This window comes from Bombus terrestris, chromosome 13 (assembly GCF_910591885.1).
Source record: "Bombus terrestris chromosome 13, iyBomTerr1.2, whole genome shotgun sequence".
Taxonomy (NCBI): domain Eukaryota; kingdom Metazoa; phylum Arthropoda; class Insecta; order Hymenoptera; family Apidae; genus Bombus; species Bombus terrestris.
The window spans coordinates 6,147,894-6,172,467 of record NC_063281.1 but is presented as its reverse complement, the minus strand read 5'-3'; the positions used below and the strand labels follow the sequence as shown (position 1 = coordinate 6,172,467).

Sequence of the window (24,574 nt, the reverse complement as noted above, 5' to 3'; positions counted from 1 at the left end):
AGCAGCTCGTACGTTCAGAAATTTCCCTCTTCCATTGGAATTTTCTGCTCAACATCCAAACTCGAATCATTAAATTTTAATGCAACTTCCAGAAACGTTTTCCATTTTTCTCTTCTGTTCCTTCTTGTTTCTTCAGGCAACGTTTCACAATTTCTCTGAGAGTTAGATTCTAAGATACGTGGTAATCCAACTTCAAAAGGACATTTGTAGACGGCGTTGATGGTAACGACCGGACTACGAAACAAAGACGCGCTAAGAAGACGTTCTGAGATAGCTTTTTATGCCGTCGAATTTTCATTTCATAGCGTACCATGAGCGTTACTTTCAATCCAGCTTATTTTACGAAATATTCGCTCCAGTTTGCTTCTTCCTTGTAAATTTTCAAGAAAAAAGGAAAATGACGGAGAATCTGCCTTCTGTTCTCCCTCCTGATGCTATCGACGAAGAACACGTTCGTTGCTTTCGCTCTGGTTAACTTCTATCTCGTACTTTCTAAAGTCAGAAGTTGGTAACTGCGAAAGCTCGTATTACACGCATCCAATTTGATGTGTGTAATCCTTTTTGCTTGCCCAGGAATAAGAGAAAAGTAGCTAAACAAGTATCGTTGCCACGCGAATGGATACTGCTAACTTATTCGTTGGTAGTGATTGCTATCTGGTGGAAATGGAAGAACTATGAGAAAGTGGTGCGTTGGGAGAAAGAGTTGCCGGATGCGTGATAAGGGCTTTTTCTGACCCTAATTTTATTTTGTTCTTTGTATTCAGTTAACTTACACGTGTGCGTTTTATTTCAGTATTTCTTGAAGTAGAAACGAGATTGATTTAGTTTTTACGTTGGACGTGAGCTTTTTCGAGCTAAATTTTAGAATTTAAAATATAAAGATTTACACGAATATGGAGATATTTTGAAATATTGAAATTTAGAAGAATATGAAGATTTAGTGGAGATTACGTTACAAACAGAAATTAAAATTTCTATTTATTCGAAGAATTGTATCGCGCAACTTCCGTAACAGCCGATTTCACGGCACAGCAATTTTAGGCCGTGATTTCCTTGAAGTTCCGTAAAGTTTCGCTGAGAACAAAGCTTTGTAGTTCGCTGAAGTTAGCTAGTATTTTCATTTTTTAAAAATTGCAACCGCAAGTCTTTTAACTTTCATATCCTTCTTTCCTGAAGAATATCTGTAAGATCGAAACTCTTTTATAGTGAATTTTTTATTCAATCATGTCTTGACTTGGAATAAATATGATCCTGTAAACGTTTTGCCCTAATTTTGTTATTCATCTTTCTACATTGCATAATATGTTACGTAAATTTCAATCGGTTATACGATTCTTTTAAGGTTATTGCATTTATAAATTAGATCTAATAGAGAATACCTTTGTCCTTCATTTTACAAAAGCGTTTCTTTCAATTGATCGAATGTGTGATCGTTGTATCAGTGGCGTAATTTTTATATAGAACTCGATATTTCTAGATTAGATCGAGTAAAATGCTCCTGTCCTTGATTTTACAAAAATATTCGTTTTATTTGATCGAGTGTGTAATCTTTCACTTAGTTGTATGATTCTTACGTAGGTTACAGTGTCTCTAAATTAAATTCTGTAAAATGTTCCTATTCTTGATTCTACAAAAATATTTGCCTTGCTTGATCGTACATACAAATGAATGTGGAACTCAAGTTGATACAAAGGAATACTTTAAACGTAGTCTTGGAAGTTATAATTCATGGCACGTACCTGCGGTATTCGGAAGAGTCGAAGAAGGTTTGCTACTTGGATGGATGTGACCGAGCTTGCTGCACCAACGACTCCACTGATAACTTTTCGCACTGCAGTTTTATTGCAGTTGTACTCAGCGCCGTCTATATTGCTTATCGATCCTGGAACATAAATCAAGATGCGCTGAAATTAATTTTATAATTAAGCACGCTAGTTTATAACATTGTCCATGTATCAAAACGTTATTATACTTTTTTTATATCATTCGTTTCGTGCATTTTTATTTACGATTAATTTTTGTTACGATCGTTAGAAAAAGTCGTTGCGTCATTTATTACGACATAAATATAAAATAATAGAAATGAAGATTTTAACTCTTGGGATACATGTATGCATTCGCGTTGAAAGGATGAACAGTTCGAATGTTAGCTTTTGATATTCCCCGTAAAATTCAGTTTTCCATACTTTAGTCGTCCCGTGCATTTTTTAAATTCGAAACGAGTACGTTATCAGGTTTCAGTTTCTTGTTGAATTTCAATCATTATATATTTAAAAGTAGCTTAATTAAATCTGTCGTATTACAGAAATGTTCGTCTTCCATCCTTTGACGTTTTGTCCGACTGTCAGATACACTACGAAGAATTATACAATAATATTAGAATAGTACGGTTGAAGGATAAAAAAGCGAAGTTTTTGAAAATGCATTTTGTTTTAAAGTGATACTTTAACCGCCCCGATTTACATATTTTTCTGTATAAAATCGTGAAGGAAATTTATATCGTTCGTAAGTTTACCGTAATGATATTTTTAATGCAATACGAAAAAGAAAAATATATATTTGTTTGTTGACTTATAACTGACAAATTAAATTAACAAAAATTGATAGAACACGTAGTAGATGATTTCGATATCGGGGCTGGAGGGTTATTTAGTTTCCAAGGCAGGATTTTCAATGTCAATTTGTTTACGTACGAAAATTATAAATAAATATCGGCACACCGTGACCCACATTTCTCCCTCGCAGTGCGTACAATATGAGTAGTATGTAAATAGCCTAATAGTGCTGACTCAGTTTTTGCCGTAGACTAGGTCACGCGGTGCAAACTTGGGGTAGGTTAGAAAGCGAGAGCGAGTGAGAGATAGGAGCGTGTGAGAAAGACAAAGATGGCACTCGTTACAAGTTGCCCTTCTCTTTAAACGTCGATATTTCAAAAATCATTTTAAAGATCATTCTAAACAGTGATATTTCCCATTTCTACTAAATAAATCTCATTAAAGAATTGGAAACAATTTTTGAATTATAGTCGCATAAATTTCCACTAATTTTAATAGTTGCTGGTATTGGTTTCGAAAGTAATTGCGATAAATGAACACAATTTCCAACTAACGTCGTTTACACGGAATTTGTTTGATGCTATTACTTAACGTTGTACATAATAAAGTTGTTATACCAGGCTGCGTATTTTAAAAATTATCTAATTTCCAGGGAATATACGATGCTTTTAATTTTATCGGGTTTGTGAATCTCGTTCGCAATTTCTGTTGCATTGGAAATGGGGAGAGTGAATCAAATTTCACGTAATCCGAAACGTTTTAATTCTGTCTGAGAGCACGGTCGAAGCTTCAACGCGACGAGCTTATCCATTTTTTTCGGAATTTCCCTTCTCTCTGGTCCACCGCGGACGAATCTAATTTTCAGTTGTGTGTATCTTTTCGAAAGTTGTTGCAAACAGGGACGTGGTTGCGGTTTAGGATTTCGTGACGGAATTTCAGATGACTTTCTTTTTACTTCTGATTTTGGAAGAGACCGAATTACAATTTTACGCTTCGTTTGTCCCTCACACGGCTTGTCGAACGTGTTCTTATATCCTACGTGCTTGTCTAACTTTTCCTGAAATACGAACGAATTTGATTTGACATTTCATTTTCTTTAACCGCTTGCCTTACGATACAAGTTCCAATAGCACATGCCATAAACAACAATAAGGTTTGTCACACGTTGAACCATTTCACAGTTTGGCTGAGCGTTCGAAATTATGCATATCGCACATGTTTTTTGATATGTAAATACAAATATAAGGTAGAACTAATCTTATTTTGTAAGATGTTCGACCGTAGAAATACTTTGTATCGTTGAACGATTCGAATTAGGATCAAATCGAATTGGGGTCAAACATTGAACAACTTCAAATGGAATAAAATAATGATTGAAGACGAGTACACGGGTGATTTAATTAATTTTCGATAGCAATAAATTAAATAAATTAAATTGCAATATATACATGATCGTCTACATATTTAGTATCTAGTAATTTGCCATTTATCTTATATAGTATACTATGTGCATATAAAACATTCTATAATAGATAGAAAAATGTATTTTCTGCGTTATAAAATTCCTAGTTGCTATCGGCACCGTATTTCTTATTATAGCGTAAAACGTATTATTATTTGTAATTTATAATTGTTGGGGCGTAAATATTTTATGTCAGCCACGTTTTCTTTTTGTTCAACGAATATGGATCATTTTGCGCTCGAAGCAATTGTGAATTATTTCCAGTTTTGTACATTTCGGCACATTAAAAAGGAAATTTTGTCGATTTGTTTTGCGGTGCGTTAAATGTTAGTCATTCTTCCGTTTCTTGCTTTCACTGTCTCTATGCGGACGAATTATTCCAACGCTTTGCGAAAATCGCTAGGAAAGTACGTTTTTCGATATCACTGCACCGTTAATTTTTTTCCCTTAAGTATTATATTATATAGAGTTGTTAAAGAAATAAATTTATTAACCAGTCAATTTACGCATGTGGAACTTTATTACGATAGAGTTATTATTTTTGCAGATAAACTTCGCAAAATTTCAAATATTTCTCTTCCAATATGCTTAAAATTAATGTTTTGGAAGGTTATAAATTTCAGAAGATTCTGTTGAATTGCCTTAATTAATTCCTATACTTGTGATTACTGTCTTCCAAGTAACAAAGCATGCTGCAAGAAACTTCACTGCAAGTTAACTTACAAGTACTCGTAGCGAGACCATGAATCTTGGAAACGTAATATACCGTCTTCAATAATTACTGTTGTCTGCAGGTTCATGGCGATAATTTCTATATCGTGTAAATTTGTCTTGCACCATCTGTTAATAGAATAACACTATCAATTACAATGACTGAATGTTCTTAAATGGTTTCTAACAACTTACTTGTTCTTCGCCGACATTTACGTGACAAATAACGCGAGTTTAAAAACGTGTATTTCTTCATTTCTTTTTCCATTTCTATTTAGTAATACGAGCCTTCAATATGCTTAACTAAAAACTTCAAAGTCGATGAATATTTAATCTTCTCTTTCTATCAACCAAGAGATTCTCAACAAGAGTGCTGCTTAGTGTCAATCGAATTAAATGATACTTAAAGTATTTAAGTACTATTTCATTTCAAAAAGGATGGTCTTGAAATATGAACGAATGTTGTTATCGATAAATGATCAATCAAACTGATATCTGTTAGAAACTTGTTGATGAGTCACTTGAGACTCGTACGTCAAAGGCTAATGTAATTTTGTTGCGTAATTTTCTAACTAACTTTGAAGCGTTGTATATATTTTACACACTGATTTTTTGGATGAATATTTTGGAAATTGAAGATGAAGAACGAAGAATCTTTAACGGCAGTTATGGTGAAATAGAAATTTTGTATGAAGCTAAGTATGACATTATATAAACTTTTATCGAATTATTAATTTCACAAACTATTTGTAAAACAATAATTTTTAACGAATTATCCCCCCACTTTTATATTGCTCGTTGAAAATCTCTCGATCTTTCCTTGTTAGAAGTTTGTGACTTTTATCAGTTACTACATTCTTTTGTTTTTTTTTGGAATCAATAGAACACATCAAAGTGTTTTTGACTATTTTCATAAAGAATTGAATAAATCAAAATATTCTTCCTTATCATACATTAATATTTTTTTGTGTTCATAGTCCATAGTAATTAAGCTTCAACATTCTGAATCTCTTTTTATATTTATTTCTCGGTTACAGTGAAACTTTGCTTATTCAAACACGCCGAGGGACAAAGTCTTTCGCATAATCGATGAATTTCGTAAATAATAGAGGTTCATTAGTCATATCCACCAATTACTTTTATTTGTTGCGATAATAGAAGCTGAGATTGGGATAACTGAGGTTGAAGAACAATTTCCATTCAAACATTTAGTTACATATCGAACGTCGACCACGTCGGAATACGCGTTCGTATAACTGTAAGTAAGAATAATAAAGTAGCTCAGCTATGAGTTCGCATAACTGACGTTAAACGATAACTTGTTCGTATAAGCGAGCTATGTATGAACAAAGTTCCACTGTACATTGGCCCTCATTCCGCGTCACGATGCACATCTTAACACAATTAATTAAACATTTCGATCGTGTTATATAATATATATTAAATATTAAATATAATATATTAAATAGCTACTTCAGTTTCATCTTTTCTGCTGATGAATAGCGGAACATGCGAGCCACGAATCCCTGAAGAGTTTCTCATGCGAAATTAATTAATTAAACCCATCCAAAATTCATAGTGTCAGCTGGCAAGATAATATGACCGCTTTTATTTGTTATTCTATATCAATTCGTAGTGATATTCGTCGGCCGATTGTTGTCGATCGCGTTTCAAATTAATATGGTAACGAGGACGATTTATGAACCGCGTTGCAAATTGTTTCGTTATTGTGTCGGTTATCTCGGATCGATTAATCAGCTTATGGTAATGGCGAGGACGTTTCGCAAAATGTCGACAAAGAAATAAATTCGTGACTAAATTGACAAAGTCTCATTCGTTTATTATGCGTCGAATAAATTATTATATTATCGTGCGTAGAATAAAGTGAACGAGGTTTCAATGTTACTTAGTTTCAAACAATATAAAATATAGTTTTCACGAGCTATCAAACTTTTGAAGCAGTTTAAAGATATTTAATGGGGAACTTTTAAATAATTTATTAATTCGAGAAGAGGATTTTTAGTAAAACAACAGGTGTCTAACTTAATATCTTAAACGAGAATAGTGTGAAGTTTACCCTGAATACTAATATTTCTTTCTAAATTCATAATACTTTCGTTTATCCATCGTGGATCGTAAAATTCATAAAACTACTTTGGAATTCTGAGCGACGAGGAACTTTCCCATTGAAAACCTGTGTAACCGATTAAGTTCTGGATACTTGGATTTTTTTTAGTAATCTAATAAATATTACACGACTTACATATAAAATTGACATTTTTCTTTTAACTGATTACAATATCTACTGAGACTTTCAATGGAATAGAAATTTTTATAATAACAAATAGAAAATGTGAAATGCTTCAGAAGACATTGTTTTTTTTTAGAAAAAAATTAAAATTAAACGTTTGGCAAATATCGTTTTTGATCATTACCTCTATTTCTGAGCATCTTAACAGTTCTTTCTTTTTAAAATCATTCATATGTCTACTAAATAAATTTTCCATAACTGGTTCTTCTGCCTAGCACACTGTTTCGCGTAGTTTCGCATGCTACAGTAGCACCTGTTGAATCGTATCGGTTTATATGTATACTCGACCTAACTATTCGTATACTGGGAACAAATCGCGAGGATGGAAGGACATTACAGCTACCCTAGTTCGTAATTTACGACATTATGCTAAAGTTTCAATGATGGTGCCCCTGTCACATTTGCTTACGGCGCTGAATCGAACCGTGAGATTATATATATGTCCCAGCTGGACAGTTTATCCTAATAGAAAATTCACCACGTTGTATTATACCGACGTTAACGTTTCGCGAAGTGTGAAATTTGACAAATTTTATCGTCGAAATTCACGCGAACCGGTTGTTTCATTAATTAATGATTCGCATTAGCTAATGGTAGCTATATTAGTAGGTCGTTTGAAAGATTTCGATCTATCGTTTGGTGTAGATGCTTACAAAAATTACAAAGTAATTACGTTTTAGGTGTAATTCCTTTTAGATTACTTTTAGATTATTTTCGCTAATGTAAAGCCAGATTTATTGTGGGATTAGATTTAATTAAGCTTTAAATTAAAGTGCAATTAAGTAGGAGAATCAAGCATAAATTTGATATGATATAATGTAGAAGTTATAATACAGTAATGCATAATATAAAGTACAATATAATTTTAACCTGTTTTGTACAGAATATTTTGATAATTATTAATAAGATGATCGTTACTATTAAAATAGAAAAATTTATAAGTAAAACAGAGAATATTTGACGAAATGTATGTTTGTTTATTACATGTGCAATGTTACCAACTTTTTTATTTTAGTATTCAATTAAATATATCATCGTTTAATACAATTATAATTCAATAATATCACAAGTACGAATATACATTTAATGTATTTTATTTCGAATCTCTCTATAGTCGATTAATTAATTAGGATCCATCGATCGTAAAAGAGCGACTTAAACGATAACAAGCCCGAAAAGGATTAAACTCGTGTTTAACATTTGTAATAACAAATTATACTGTATTTCGTTCGGTATACAAATGCGATTTCGCAAGCTGTTCTCATTCTTTACGGTTTATACTTCGTAAACCTTGGCAGCCTTGAGAATTTCACGATTCATAGCTTTGTATAATTGAAATTGTTCTCATTACCCTGGTTTAAATTGTACATAATAATTTCAACGTTTTTCAGGCTAACATATCAAGATATTTTCAGACTTCCGATGAAACTAATTACTCAACGCGGATCTTTACACTCCCAGGTGTCTAATTACTTGATGTGTAGATCTTCAGATCTTAGAGGATGTCGGTTACAACGTTAATAAAAAAGTCAGGACCGTTTCCTTTTAATTGTCTCCCTGATTATTTCAAACATTTCTCGGGGGATTGGTAGCAATTACGGTAATAGTAATTTCGTTTAACATTCAACAGTGGAAACTTCTTTCCTTCTTTCTTTAATGTCCGCTTCGAAAATTGAGGATTGTGAAAATGTACATTTCCTTTATTTCAGTAGATCGTAGATTTTATGGTCGTACTGTAGATTGACTCACATAAAAGCTAAACCGATTAAATAACTGTATTGAAATTGAGAAATTTGTAGAAAATGCAGTTGGTTAATTGGACTTCTGAATGTCTCAATTAATGCGAATGAACATTATCTGTAACAATTGTTATGGTATTGTACTTGGAATTCATTACAATTTCTGCAACAATGGTCTTAAGTATGTCTGACTGTATATGTTTCTACTTCACTTACTCGTATATTTTAATTTTCCTGAGAGTTTCATCTTCTATGCTTTAAAAACCCTTTGGCATGACAATTGTTCGTATTATTAAAGGTTCGAGAGATAGTCTACGAGCTATTGAATATTAATTTATTCACATTCTGGTTGATAAATATATTAGGCCCTGCGATAGTTCTCTACATACATCCGAATAATTGGAAATTATCTGTATATACTTCCGTTGTATCTTGAGTTAAGTTTTTTGTTTTAATTCTTAATTTCCATAGAACGCGCATTGTTTCCATACTTTTGGCCACAGTACACAGAATAATTTTTAAGAAATTCATGAAACGTAACACGTACATCACGTCCTCTCGTTTCTTGTTCTTTACATTTTAGTTGGAACACCATGTGGTTATATCGTACATTACAAGTATGTTCTTAATTTGACATAGCTTGGAAAGTAGTTAAGCCCGAGCAGAAGGTCTGCAAGTATAATAGCTTTCAATAACCCAGTCAGAAGTCGAAATTAATTAATTAATATCTACGAATTTCGATAGTATATCATTGTAGATTTCCTTTCCTTTCTTTCCCTTTTCCTTCCCTATCTTTTGTATATAAAGATAATATTTTTTAAAGTATAAAAGTATAAAAAAATGTTTCATTTCTAATCCACGCTTATAATTCAAATAAGATATAGATGTTTTAAAGAAATTGTGAAACGAAAAGGAAATCCAAGTGTATCCCTTTCTACCTTTTCAGAAGATAACTCTATAAATATTTAACTCGACACGATCGTCCTAAATGCATATATATTTTAGCAGCAAACAAAATTCCATGAATAAACGTCGTTCCTCTGATTTTACACGGAGAAAGAACGCGATCTTAAAGCCCGATAAAAGAATCTTGCTTTTACCTCCGGCATGCTTTCATCAGAACTTGGGATCGATTTCCGACCAGTCCATTCAGTTAGCTGCTTCTTATCAAATTTCAGACCTATAATTTAGCCCCAAGGCGGTTCGTGGCCAAGAAATTAGCTGATTTCGCACGATCCTCCTAATTCCCTATCTTTGGGTTCTCTATCGTTTCGATTCCCCACTGATACACACATACACATACACATATATCAGGATCATGGCAATATTTGTGGAGGAAACTAGCTATCGCTTCTCTACGTAGACAGTGCAAATGTTTACAAAAGGCTTAACATACTGGGGGTAAGAGGGTTTCCCGTTGGGCTATGTATCTTCGTTCGGTTTCACATTCATTTCCACGTCTGCTCGGTTTCTGCGCCTCCTTTTTCCACCATCGGAATCTAACTGGTGAAGCTGAGCTGACAGAAGAAGCAAGAATATTTCCCGGTAGACCGGTTCCTCTCGATGAGAGATCGTGTAATTCCTCCCGACTGCATCTTGTCTGGTATATACAGGATGTCGGTAAAAAATTAAGTACTGTATACAGATTCGATTGTAGATATCAATAGTTCCATATAGTTGTAGTTGTAGCCGTAATAGTTGTAGATAGATAGTTCTGAAACTATGAACAAGTCTGTTTTATGCCAAAATTTTGCAATTTACATGTGTCCTCTAGAAGCTATATATTCATCAGCTCCATAAGTCGTAAAATGGAGAAAATGCGATTATTAGACCGAATATTTATGCAAATTCCCATTTTTATGAACATGATTAAAAAAATGGATCTTTGGTATAGAAAATTGTTATCCATTCAATACCGCAAAAGTTTTAGATTTTATATTGTGCGCATTCTGTGTATCTTTGCATCTTCAAATTTCCCATGAACGTATCAGAATTCACGCACTAGTGATAAAGTTACGAACACTGTTTTTTACATTTACTTCGAAATCGTTATTATTTGTGTCACATTCTTATGAACTGATAAAAGTAAGAAGTTATTTTGTTCCTTCAACATCGAGCAGTAATGTATCTATGTAATTTATTTATGTAATTTAACTAAGAAATAGATAAAAGGTAGAGTTGATAAGTTCGGCTTAGGAGAGGCGTAAATAGCCCCATATATTTTATGACACCCAGTATATATCTCTCCTTTCTTTCTTTTCCTATTCTGGTAGAGTTGTATATAATATACACCTGCAGGCACTAGCTGCCTGGTAGCTGGCCCCATTCATTTTTTTCATTGTGTAACGTTAGCACGTCTGTTCTCGGACTAAAGAACATCGGTGAAAAAGACTGTCGAGGCGAGATGCAGCGCCGAGGAAAACGCACTTCGAAGAAAACCTTTGTCAACCGATGCTTTCTGCTTCCCGTTTTAATTTCACCGAGCTGCCATTTTTCGAACGTGCCTGTGAAGGCTGACGTTTAGGATTTCGATGCTCCAAGAATCTCAAAGAGAAATCTGCGTCGAGACTCGAAAGATTTTGAAGTTCGTGACTGCAAACTTGAAGATTTCAAAGTTGCGGATGCTTCAGGTTACGTACTAGTTCAAAATTTTATAGCTCCAGCGCACTAAGCTTGCGAGAATTTAAGACGTAAACTTTGCAAGATTCTAATTTCAAATATAGAAATATAAGAAGTTCCAAGTACTAGTTAAGGATTAAGGGTAAATAGTTAAAGATATGCTTCGAATTGACTTGGAAGTAGTCTTCAAAGGAATTTTTTCTGATATTCGAGTATACGTTCAATGCAGTTGCTAAGATTGGATATACGAAATCTTTGAGTCGGGATAAAATACCGGCAGAGTTATCGGAGCACAGTTGCCGGCGGCATTTCAGCAAGAAATTCTTAACTGCCTCATTAGTTTGTATGCTGGAACGAGCCACGCTGCATGATGATTTGTTAGAATGTTTTCCTTACGTAATTGCTACTGTTTACGACGGTTAAACATAGCATCTACTTTGACGTAGAGATTATTTCAACGAGCCTTTCAACAAGTTTAATAATGCAAAGTGCATGAAATGTATATTAGGCTGATATAGGATATAATTGATGATATAAGCGAGAAAGGATTACTTCTGTATGAAAAAATAAATTCGAAGTACGCAACAACATTTTTGCGAAGAATTGAAATTCAAAAGTTCAATCAATTGAATCGTTTATGGAAAAATAAATCAAGAATATGGAACAATATTATTTTATATATATGCATACCATAATTACATAATGTTGTAATAACAATGCCTTGTTTTCGAGGAAATTCATTTTAAATATTTTCTTGTTAAATCCAGATACATGGCTGGCTGTATCAACCAGGCAAATATTTGAAGTTCATTTTCTGAAGAAAAAGGCTGAACTTATCTTTTCATGCCGAGCTATTGTCTATCTCGCTATCAGTTATAGGACATTTCACCAATAAATATTTAACTTACAAAATACAAAATAACATAAACATAGTAGAATACTATATTTATTTTCAATTACTTACGTCTGGCCAGTAGCGACTCTTTCTACTTGGAAGCTTTTATAGCATACACATACTTTACTCGGTATTATAGAATCGAGTCAACCAACACGGTAAGTAAAATATTATGTTCTATTTTCAATCAGTATGTTTGACCAGTGACAGGTCATTCTACTTGAAAGCTTATACGTGTAATTTAGATTCTAAAGTTTGAGTAAGATTTAGGTTAGATTTATAGGATTTCACATCATGAACAAGGTCGACTGAAATTCAAGTCAAAAAACTAAATCCACTCTTGAGACCTTTATCTTACTTGACCCAATCAGACCTGTTGAGGGATATCTGTCAGCTTTGATTCAATAGGATTTACGTACTAGAGAATCTCATTTTATAAGAATAGAATATGTTCCATTGCGAAGACAAATTCTTGACAAAAAAAGAAAAGAAGGAGAACAATTGATATTGCTGGAAAAATGTGTGCAATAAAAATGCCTGACAAGAGACACTTATTTTCAATAACGTGCAATTTGCTTAAAAAATTATAAAATTAATAGAGAAGCATAATAGAATATTTTGCGATACGGTGGAAATAATTTTTAGAAGATAACGTGTAATAACAAAATCGTTTTTTGTTAATTCGAATAGTTTTCCTACATTATACAATTTTACACATATACATTACGTGAGTTATCATAAATAGACTATGGATGCTAATGCATATAGTTCTTATGAACTTTAGCTGTGTAACTAAAGAAGTGAAAAGAACGAACATTCACAATCTAATCTTATGACAATTATTTTAAACAGCTCGAGTTTAAAATTCTAATATCTCATAAATGGCGAATCTTTCTACTTGAAATCTTATACCTATAATTCATACTATAAAATTGGGTCGTATAAAGTATCTCCATATCTGAGATGATATCACTCGCATACCATAAACCTATGAACGTGTTAATTTCTACACTTTTGTAAAGTGCTTGTGTATTTCATAACCAATCGATCAAAGTCTCTAGATACGTACTAGCTTACGGAGCATATGTATACGCGCATGAGTCATGCAGGTGCATCAATGGAAATACTGTGGCTTTCTTATCCGAAGGACGCAAGATGGATCGACATGTATTCGATTAGGATGGCTATCCTCGAGCCAGCTCAATCTGGCGTGTCTTCCTTCAAGCGATAGAAGACGATACTTTATTTTCATGGATCTTCGAACACGATAATACGAGTTTCTCTGTGCTTTTGGAGGTGTCACGATACGATAGTCACGATCAAAGCTGCTGCTTTGGGGAAACGGAAGACTCAGAGACGTCCCAGAGGAATTAATAAACTTAAAAGTTAAAATGAAAGAGCAGCTGTTGAATACCATGGTATATTCTTCGATATGTGTCGAACTCACGCTAATCTCGCGATTACTCAATGCAATGTTGTTACGCGTTGATATTCGAGATTTTAATACGTTTAGTTGTTGCGAGATTTTTCACGGCAAAGATATAAGTATAGCAATTCCCTTTCAAGTATACCAATTCAGACTAACTGTAGTTATTTTTTTCTCACATGCGGTATGAATTTGTGGTATTTGTTATGAATGGTGTAGCAAATTTGAGATATTTAGGGATTTCTGTTGCCTAAACTATGAAAAACACTGAAACAAATAATACTGTTTAGGACTGGGATAGTGGTGTGTAGAGAGAAAATCATGCCAGGAAAGATTTTCAAGAACCTGATGACGGACTAATCATGGTAACAATGGCTGATCTCTTTTATACTGTTTTATGAAGCTAATAGCTGGTTCCAATAGCAAATCGGAGTTTAAATAAAGCTTGAAATAAGAGGGCAAGTGACTAGCTAACAAGTGAAAGTAACACAGATATATGCACAGGTAGCAGCGTTTCGCGTGGTCGGTAAAAAGTAAAAAAGAACTGTAATGCAAAAACACAATTAAACACAATGGAATTAGTTCTTAATTAATTTAATTAAACTTAATCGGCTACTAGTCTTAGATCAAATATGTGTTAGAACGTAACGGCAACAGGTGAGTAAGAGAAAATTAAAAAAGTAGAAAGGGCGAGGACAAAGAAGAGAAATAAAGCTGGAAGTAAATTATCGGTCGAAGGTTGTGAAAGCGCGAGAGATGAATTTTCAACGAGGCCTTTCTGCCGTGGCTTCTCGATTCTATAATATTTGTACCTGTGTGGCTTTAATTTCCGACTCTGGCAGCCGAGTGGCTGTTCGAAATTCCCTTTTCTCGTATGAGGGAATAAATGAGAGCAATTCTTAGCTTTCGAGCGAATTCGTGTCCCGTTTGTTCCAGTTCTGAATTTCGCATCCTAAAAAGTAGGGTTGAGGGAGAGCATGGATCTGTGAAACGTCAGCCACAGTCATTGTTCACGCGATTGTTCTCCCGTAATTATTTTATCACCCTGAGATAATTATTTCGTCGTCGTCCCATTCGATTTTCGTAGATTCGCTCGAGAACTCGAGGAAATTAGAAAATCAATTTATAGATTCGAATTGAAGCGTTCGGAGAAAAAAATGGTATGAAAAATAATTCATTTAAGGAAATTGGATAGATTTAATAGAAGAACAAAATTAATGAAAACATTGAAAAAGTCAGAAAACTTTGGAATTTCATAACAAAGATCGAAGGGTTTGCAGCAATATGATTTGATGGATGGAATTATTTGTCAAATGTGATCAATCTTCATCAATAATCTATTTCATCGTTCTAAAAAAATCTTCTCTTGCAGTAGAAAAGCTTATCGATTTTCTTGTCTGAGCGTATCAAACGAAAGACACAAAGGATATTGCATCCGACCAAGTTTTCTTAGAGAAACGGTCAAGACTTAATTATGGAGACTATGTAATTAACGTTTGAGACAGTTCCATCCTATTATACCTCGTAACGCGATATCTTAAAGAAGTTTCAGGTATATCAAGCCAGTAATATCGATGCAGAGAATTTATTTTCATGAAATAGTTGGTTTACTTTCGGTGGAAAATAAGGCACGATGAAATAACGACATAAATGTTTCGATGAATCCTCGCAATAAAAGAATGAGAAATAGATTATATAACGATCAAACTTCGAAGCTTTCAACAGAAAGCTTTTTCATTCGAAGCTTGAAATATGAAATGGAATGTTGAAAATTTATTCTAATATTCGGAATAATTCTATATGCCACTCTATGTTCTTAATAATCGATAATTTCGTATGAAAATTATTTCATATTTCTAAGAAGAAAAGCGAGTTTTAACATTTGCTTGCAACAATCTGCACTGAATTCTTCATAATTGAATTAAATCCAGTTACTGTTTAACATGGTTAATTGGTAAAAAGGAATGGACGGCAAATAAAAAGGTGGAACAATGGGCAGAGAATTCCGTAGAGAAACTAGTAAATAATTCATCGCTCTTGCGGCATAGCAACTGTCGCTGATTCACTTTTCTTTACGCTTTAAGCGGCTGTGAGACGATGACATATGCTACAAATCTCGAGAAACTTTAAATGTTTTTGCAGTGGAATTCTTCTGGCTAAAAGCTTCGATAGATAAACAATGAAAAGTGGAAATGTCGTGAGCGTGCATTGTTTGCTAGAAACTCTGTGTTATAGTCGATAACGGGTTGTTTTTTGGATAATCTTTACAAAAAATAGTGACAAAAATAATATTGTAAAATAATAACCAACTAGATTGTTATTCTTATATAAATTGTAATTAGTTACTTACATTGCAACTACATACTTCAACTGCTTGTTTAACATATATCCGAAGTTTCACGATCTACACTTTATTGCATCCTAAAAAGTACATCTCAAAGGTACATCTTTCGTTACATGCGTAAATGTTAAAAAATTAAAATCGTATATGAAAGAAAATTCTCAGCTTTAAAAGGATATACGTTTATGAAGGTAGAAATATTATAGAAGTTGATACGAGATCAAAAATTTCATATCTTATAACCTAGTAACTATCTGGAATATTAAATAGTATATAAATATCTATGCATATTATGAATCTTTTATTCTATTTACTATGATGTTTTATGTATAATACACGCTAGGTAATAATTACAGACTTTTCCTTTTGGACTCAAAAGATACATTCAGTTCTAATAATTAGCTCCTGAATGAACAAGCAACCGCAGATAATTTATATATCTTTGGTTGACAGTGTCGAGGTAGATTCAAATTTAGTAACCAATTACTAAGTATGTAATTAATTACTCCATGGTCGTAAATATTGACGCAGCTTGTGTTAACACGTTATTAATTCTCGTATATCACTTGATCAAACTCGTTGAAAGCTGTTGTTGCCACTTCGACAAATAATTTTCCGAATAATTCAAAACCAATCGGTATATATGTTAATTACTTGTAAGAAGATAATATCGCTTTAGATTTACAATTTGACCCCATAACATATGGTCAGATACAGTAATATCTCATTCTCACCAGTAAAATGATCGTGTTATATATTTGTATTAGTAAAATTTCCCTCAGAATGTAAGTGTATCAAGATCTTCTTTTTAGTCTCTTTAAACTTCTTTATGCTCTATAAATATTCGCATCGTGCTTGGACCATTCATTGTATTAACAGACTGAAGTCGCTAACTCACTGACTCCTTAAATTTGCTTTTTTTAAAATTATGCTATTTAATTAGCTTAGAATTCTCTTCAGAAATTTGAAATTCAGATTGCTTATAATTGACTCTGATTTCTCGCAGACTTCATGCAATTTTCCATATATTGTAACTGTTAGATACAAGTTCAAATTAAAACGTGAATAAATATCATAATAATATTTTGTTACTTAATTACAATGTTAGGAATTTCGATCTATTCGTTCGTGAGTTAATCAATTTATATTGGATTGTCCCAAAAGTTCTTTTCGTTTTATAAGGAAGTAGTAGATGCACAACATTTGTTGTTTTATGTTATTTTATTGAATCATGTTTGATCCATTTTATTCTATTACTACAAAATGGATCATACATAAATCCATAAAATAATATAAAATAAAAAATGTTATGCATCTATTATTTCACTTATGAAACGAAAGAAACTTTTGGGACAACCTAATACTTCTATATATGGAGAACATTAATAGCTTTTAGATTTTCTTAGAAATTGTACAATTATCGATAGTTAAATCCAAATCCTTCCTCCAAAATCAAATTCTTTTCCAGAAAATTTCGCAGGCACAAATATGGATTCGAACAAAATGTTATAGAATAACAAGAAGCTCAAATTTTGTCTAGTTTCGGCTCTCATAAATTTACAGATTGCTTTTTCAGACAGTCTTGTTTTCTGTTCGTACGCGTGTTCGTCGATGGAACTGTCATATTCCACAGAGGACCGTACTACTTTTATGGAAATCGAAAGCGTTTCCATCTTGACTCGTCTCATCGCGGTACGTGCACAATGTAATTTGAAGTTAGGGGGCTCTCGTAACTATCCCTCTTATATTATGTAGCCGTGTTATATATTTCAATGTCTTCTTCACTTTCGCGGCTCTTTCCGAGGGAAGAGATTTCCAAGTAGTTATCACATAAGACGGGTGAGAAGTAGATTATGTTAATTTCGCGCTGCTGGCTAACTCGATTACTTCTAGCTACGCCTACTAACCGCTTTGAGCTTGGGATATTGCTATTATCCATGATACGATCGCTCGCTCTGATAGGGGTGAATCTTCAGTCAAGATATAAGTCCAAGCAAGAATAAGTCTGCAAATGGGAAGTTTATGGAAATTTTTAATACAAATTTTCAATCGTAAAAATACTGCGAACTCTCTCAAATGCCTTGTTTCAGCCCAGTTGAGCTTCTATAGTGATTAGCATATGAAAAACGTGTCTGTTTAAAAAAATGTAAGTAAATGAAATTCTAATCGTGGATTGCTTTCTTTGAAACTTTTATTTCTATTTAATAATTCGAAGTTTGAACTTGAAATTTAAAAATGTTAATGTAGTCTGCCGTCCAATAATTTTCCTCAAACACTGGAAATTCCATATTTTGAGAAATTACGGAAAAGATTATGCTATAACTTAACTTTTTGTTAATTTGTCAGCTTCATTACCTGTATGTACATGATTTACGTTCAGCTCTTAAGAAACAAATTACTTCATTCTACAAATTCATTTATCCCAACAAAATGATACAAATAATAGTAAATTGCAAGGTAAATTTAGAAAATTGCGTCTGCAAAATCGCCGCTTTTTTCAGCTTTTCAAGTTACAGAATTGATCAATGACCTATGAATTACTATTATGCTGAAATATTTGTTTGATGATTTAAAATTTAAAATGTATTATACGGAAATATGCCGTAATTCAGACTTATTTCTAAATCTCTGTCCAGTGAAAATTGAATTTTCGATGGCTAAATAAGTTTATTCTCTGTAATTAAACTTTCCTGTGACAGTATCTTTAGGCGATCGTATTGAGAATCTGAACATTTGTTAAAATCCACAAAATAGATTCTACTTCCATCAAACTTTCCATAAAAATCAAGGATAGTTAGTTTTCAATAGTCCACCGAGAATTCGACAATAGAGTTCTCCACAATTTTCCTCATCGCGTCACATATTCCATTCGCCTATTCACGCAACGATCTTTCCTCATTTTTTTCACCGCACAATTTTTCTTACGGTTAGAAAAATTCAGCAGTGAGGAGCGAGCTTTCACGTTCTAAAGAGGGACAAGTCGCGTTAACGTAAACCCTCGAGTACTTCTCCGACTTTTCTGCCATTGAAAACACTCCATACACGGTGCTTTTTCTCTCTCCCCACTAAATGAGTTTCACGCGAAGAACCGGGAGAGTTCAGACTTTTCACACGTCGCATTACGATGAATACATTCCCGATTTTAAGTCGAACGCCAAGATAAATGCGGTTACATTCTTGCGGAACCAACTTTTCACTCTGGCTACAACGATTTACGCGAGGCCTCGTTAAAGGTTCCCTCGAATTGATGCAACGTGGTGCCAGTAATTAATTATACGCTCAGAGACTTGTTCTACATAGATACACGTGTAGGAATGTCTCACTCGGTTTCCCGTTTCTCGTTGGTCATTAAGTGTTATTGCTTCCTTCAACGAGCAAGGGAATCAGACCTTAGGGGATGAGAAATGTGTGGTTAATAGTGGCAGCGGTGAACGTTCCGTTTTCTTAATGCATTGCTGGACTGATTGTGAGAGAACGCATGCTTTCGGCAAGAGAAAATGGTGAGAACTCACAAGTGGTGGAATATTTACTTACGAAAGTATGTGTGTGGACATTTCTAGATGAGTTTTATGAATACGTTATCAGTGTTATACGAAACATTTTGAAATTGCATTGGGACGATAACACGAACCAGGAGAATATCATGATTACGTTGATAAAGTTTAAAATAACTTTAAAAATGCCTATAGAAGCTACGAAATAGTTAGTACAAGTACATATTTCGTAAAAATCATAAAATCATTTAAACAACGAACTGTTCATCGTATTAAGGATTTCGATATTCAGTGGAACCATCTTTAACACTTATTATATGCTTCGGATGATTATTCATATTGTAGAATTCATTTTTTACCAAATATATCTTCAATAGATGTCTTGTAATCCTAATATCCATTGACAGGTTGTCAAAACGGTGTTATGACAGTGCTGACAGAGTTTCAAAATGTTGCATATAACGCATAGCATATAAATATAAAATTTTTCTATGATAAGTGTTGAAGTATTAGGTCATCCCCTAAGTTCGTGCCGACTTTTGTGTATACATTTCATGTGTCGATTTATAAACATACGGCGATAAGGGACCAATGCACTTGAAAAATGGGAAGAAGTTGTACAACGAGAGGGGCATTACATTTTTTCATGAAACTGAAAGGTATGTAAACAATCTTAACATATATAACCGCTCGAAAAACGGAACGAACTTATGGGATGACCTAATATTTTCGTGAGCCAGTGTGAGTAAAATTTCGTTTTAGAATAAACATTTTTGGTGGAATTTTATATTTTCATGATTGGTACTAACATTTGTTGGGTTCTTTTGCAGGATTTTGTTTCAGGAAAACACATGAGATTCGATGAATTTATGTAATAATATTTTATTTCATATACCATTATATTACCGTTATATTACGCTACTGTTTCCTTTTTCGTTCATTCTTACTATTATTTTAGTTTTCTCGCCAAAAATTCCGAGAAATGTTCGTTTGCGGTTATTTCAACGTAGTTTGTTGCCTAACGCAAAGTTCGTTCGAAACGTTTGTCATTCGAAGCGCGATCGTAATTATGCCCACCGTTGCTGGAAGCCACAGCTTAATTCAGGCTTGTGTGCGATGTGCTGAAGTGTGGCGGTTTTTGCGAGTGATAATATCGCGGTCGAAAGTGCGCTGTGGAACAGAGAAGTTGCGAAAATTGCTGGGAGAACGAGTATTTCTACATGTTGTGTCTCTCGTTTAATCGGTCTAGAACGTGTTCGAGTGACCCAATGAAACAAGAAGCGCCTTTAAAAAAGGCAGAGGGAATGTAAAATGCAGGAATGCAGAATGCGTTCGTTTAAGCAATTTAAATGATTTCGAGGTTTACCGTTCGTGACTAAGAGAGAATAGAATGTCAAGAGCAGAATATTTCGCTGATGCAGTTAAAGGACAGCCCTTGGCAAAGACCTTTTGTTCTTCGAAGGGTAATCGTTCGATATTGATCGAATTTCTTTCGAAACAATCTACGGTTTCATCTTAGCAATCCTTTAGAATTGACGAAAAAAATAGTCACTTTGAATCTTCAATTAATATCGTGATATCGATAGAATTTCTCTTAAAACGATTCAAACTTTCACTTCAATAGTTTTATGAGATTTAAGCGAAGAATATTTTTCTTCGATTTTCAACTAACGATGTGTGAAAAAAGAAGTGTGAAAGAAGATTGTAAATCAAATTTTACGTGTACGCAATACTTTAACCTATCAAATGTTAAAGCGTATCGCTGTAAAGAAATTGTAACTAATAAAGACAAAAGGCGGAGGTTTGGCAATACGAAAGTCACATAAGTGCAAACTCCAAATTCCGTGTTCTAATAGCAGATATACAGGTAATTTTTCGCGAGATTCTCACGTCCCTGCTTGAAATTCAATTCACGTAGGAGTTCTTAATGCTCCCAGGGAAATTAAGAACGTTGAATTTGCCCAAACTATTTATCCCTGATAACTAGAACATCGTCCCTCGTATATTCACATCGCCGAAAAATTTTAATCCTTTCAGTTAGGAAGTTACCACGATAAGCAAAAAATAGATACAACGTTCTTTGTGTATCCGGCGACGTGTTCCATTCTCATGATACATTTCGTTAACTACTCAGTCCGTTTACGGTCGACGATCGAGAACAATAAATCTTATGCATCACTGTCATTCACCTTAATTCGCAACTCAGCAGTCGCGAATTACTCGGTGAACAAGTACGGTATAAGCTGACGATACGGCCTCATATACAGGACCAATGATATAACAGGCTCTTGTTCTGGTTGTTACATGCGCCATTGTTGTGTGGCTCAATGCATGAACGCATACAGGAAATTCCTATGAAACAATCGTCGATATATCCCAGATGTAAATGAATTTAACACGTAACGCAATAGTTAATTATGATCGGCTCAATTTGCAATTTAGGTAATCCCTTTGATAGATTTGAGTAGATTTACTATTCGAAAATTCTGGGTGAATGCATTGCGGATATCAATTTGGAGAACAATCAGAAATTGAATTCCTTGATTATGGCGAAAGATCATTTTTTAATACGTGTAAAGGTAAAACGTGTAAAGGACGGAATATTTTAAAATGAAAGGTGAAAGAAGTTTATGATTACGTTTTATGGCGAAGTTAAGGCGCAAGTGTAAACGGAACTATCGATTCAAGGAAATAGTTTTGTCAGAGATTGATCAATTAGGTGGAACGAACGATAGGGAACGGTAAACGTTGCTTTTTGTAACTTACTCAATTTCTTCTTACTAGTAGATTAGACTTTTTCGTATTCGGACTTTCAATCAGCTTCGATCATTTCTCCTTAAAGATAGTTTTTCATCTTTAGCAAAGTAAGTAATCGATTTAGTTCTATGTTCATTTTCATATTTATAGCATCGAAAATAACTTTTCCAATCTTCTTGACGTACATCCCTAACCCCATATATGAGTACGACACAATCTGTAACGTAGAACCCTATGTTAGTGTTTGTTCGTTGTTGTAAGACAAGTCCTAAGTCCGAAGATGAAGTCCGAAGCATCGCAAGTATAGATTTTACTCCGGTCCTTTTCCACCTCAATTACGACACTTTATTCGATACACGGTTACTAGAGGAACAGCTTCTATTCTACTATTATTCTCATCTGAATCTAATAACGCCGCCAGCTATAGTATAAATTGAGACACGTAAAAGTTGAATTGATTAACTCTTAAATTGAATCATTCAGTTTCTGAAAAGTTAAGTTCTGATCATATAGCCATAGCTATAGGATTAAAGTTGAGAAATTACAAGAAAAGTGAAGGTGGTTAACTACTTAGCAGTTTAATTAATGTAAATGATTATCAATTGAAGTAGCAATGATAATAATATGTCTAGAAAAAATTATAAAATAGTACAATTCCCGTATATGGTCAATGTCTGACCTTATATACACATATTTTACTTCTCCCTAAAGTTGTATCTTGTATAGTTTAAAAATTCTTTGACACGACGATTGTTCATTCTATTACAGATTAAGTACATCTGTTATTGCCGTTAATTTGCTAACATTTTAGTTAATAATTGTATTTATACCTGAAATACGTTCTATGTCGTGTATGCCTAATCTTCTTTTAATTTTATTGTTGAAATTAATGCTATACACTAGTTTCCTTTATTTGGATAGAATTTTCACGAAAAAATTGCTAAAGTTAACGCTACTCTAAGCTGATCTTTCTGCAAATTTCGTCTTATTAAGAATTCGCAATGATTCCAAAATTTTACGTATAAATTAAAAATTCTTTTAAATACTGAAATGAAATCTTAAATCAATATTGAAAATCTTGATTTCGTTACTGAGATTTTCTATCATCGTTCATGAATCTGATGCCATGAGCCTTCATTCAGGTCTAACGTATACGCGCTATAACCTTATATCCATCATCTAGAATATAAAAATCGAGTTCGAACGATTTACCAATATCCGCCTCGGATCTCAAGTGCTTTTACGGAGATTTAGTGACTTTAATGTCGACAATCATTAATCTCTGATAAGCCACGCAGACGAATTGGTAGACGTCGAGGATACGAATTTAATTAATTCTACATTACGTGTATGTGCCCAACGCATCAGATTTAACAATTAGTTGGAACACATGTGAATTACAGATGTACGTTTCCCTGTACGTATGTTGGCACAGACGTTGTGTGCTTTTCTGTGAGAACACAGTAATTCATAGACATTAGAGGTTTGTCCTTCATTAAGGCATTGTGGAAATAAAACTTACGCACTTTAACTTTGGTTTGGACGAAGTGTAACCAGGTATATGTATAAATTCACTTTTGTCCACAAATCACTTGGACACTTATTAGTATAACGATAAAAGATATAATGACATAGAATGGAACATAATTTCAGATACAAATATATAAATATAAAATATACAGGCAAATACAATTGTAATTTGAATAAAAAATGTAATTATGAAAATAAGCCTGCAGGGGGTAGTTACTTTAATTACACGGGCCTAGCGAGTCCGCAGACCTTAACTACATACAACTTATATAGAAAAACCGCCCTATTGGTGCGAAAGAATTCGTTTCAAAACCAATGAAACCTACTATGGATGGGAAAGTTCAGCTTGACTGAAATAACAACGAATTAGGTAGTGAAAATGGATGGAAGCTGGAAGTGCTTCGTCAGAGAATTAGCCGATCACTAAAGCTGAAAAACGAATTCAGTGCATATGGTGGGCTAATGAAATACACGAGCACGTTGTCATAACAATAATAATATTTGTCAAAACTGAAAAATGTTATTTGTGTTATTTAATTTGAGAAATATTTAGGTTAAGTTAAAGTCTGATGGAAAAAATGGTTGTATATTTCCAAAGATTAAAATACATTAATATCTGTAACGTTATAATCCTTGGGGAAATTCACGAAAGATTCATCTGGATAAACAAATAATATGCGTCAGTGTCCCAATTCTGTTTTATAACACAAAGGCAATTCTGTTACGTGTTCTCT

The 24,574-nt window shown here is 33.6% G+C and overlaps 1 protein-coding gene across 2 annotated transcripts in view; it reads right to left on the bottom strand.

Moving 5' to 3' along the window:
• LOC100650658 overlaps positions 1-24,574 on the bottom strand; it is a 316,011-nt gene that overhangs the window by 44,480 nt on the left and 246,957 nt on the right. For both annotated transcript variants that reach the window (XM_048411568.1, XM_020866089.2), the window contains one exon: positions 1,740-1,882. In XM_048411568.1, coding sequence (XP_048267525.1) covers positions 1,740-1,882 — 143 coding nt within the window. The remainder of the gene's footprint in view (positions 1-1,739; positions 1,883-24,574) is intronic.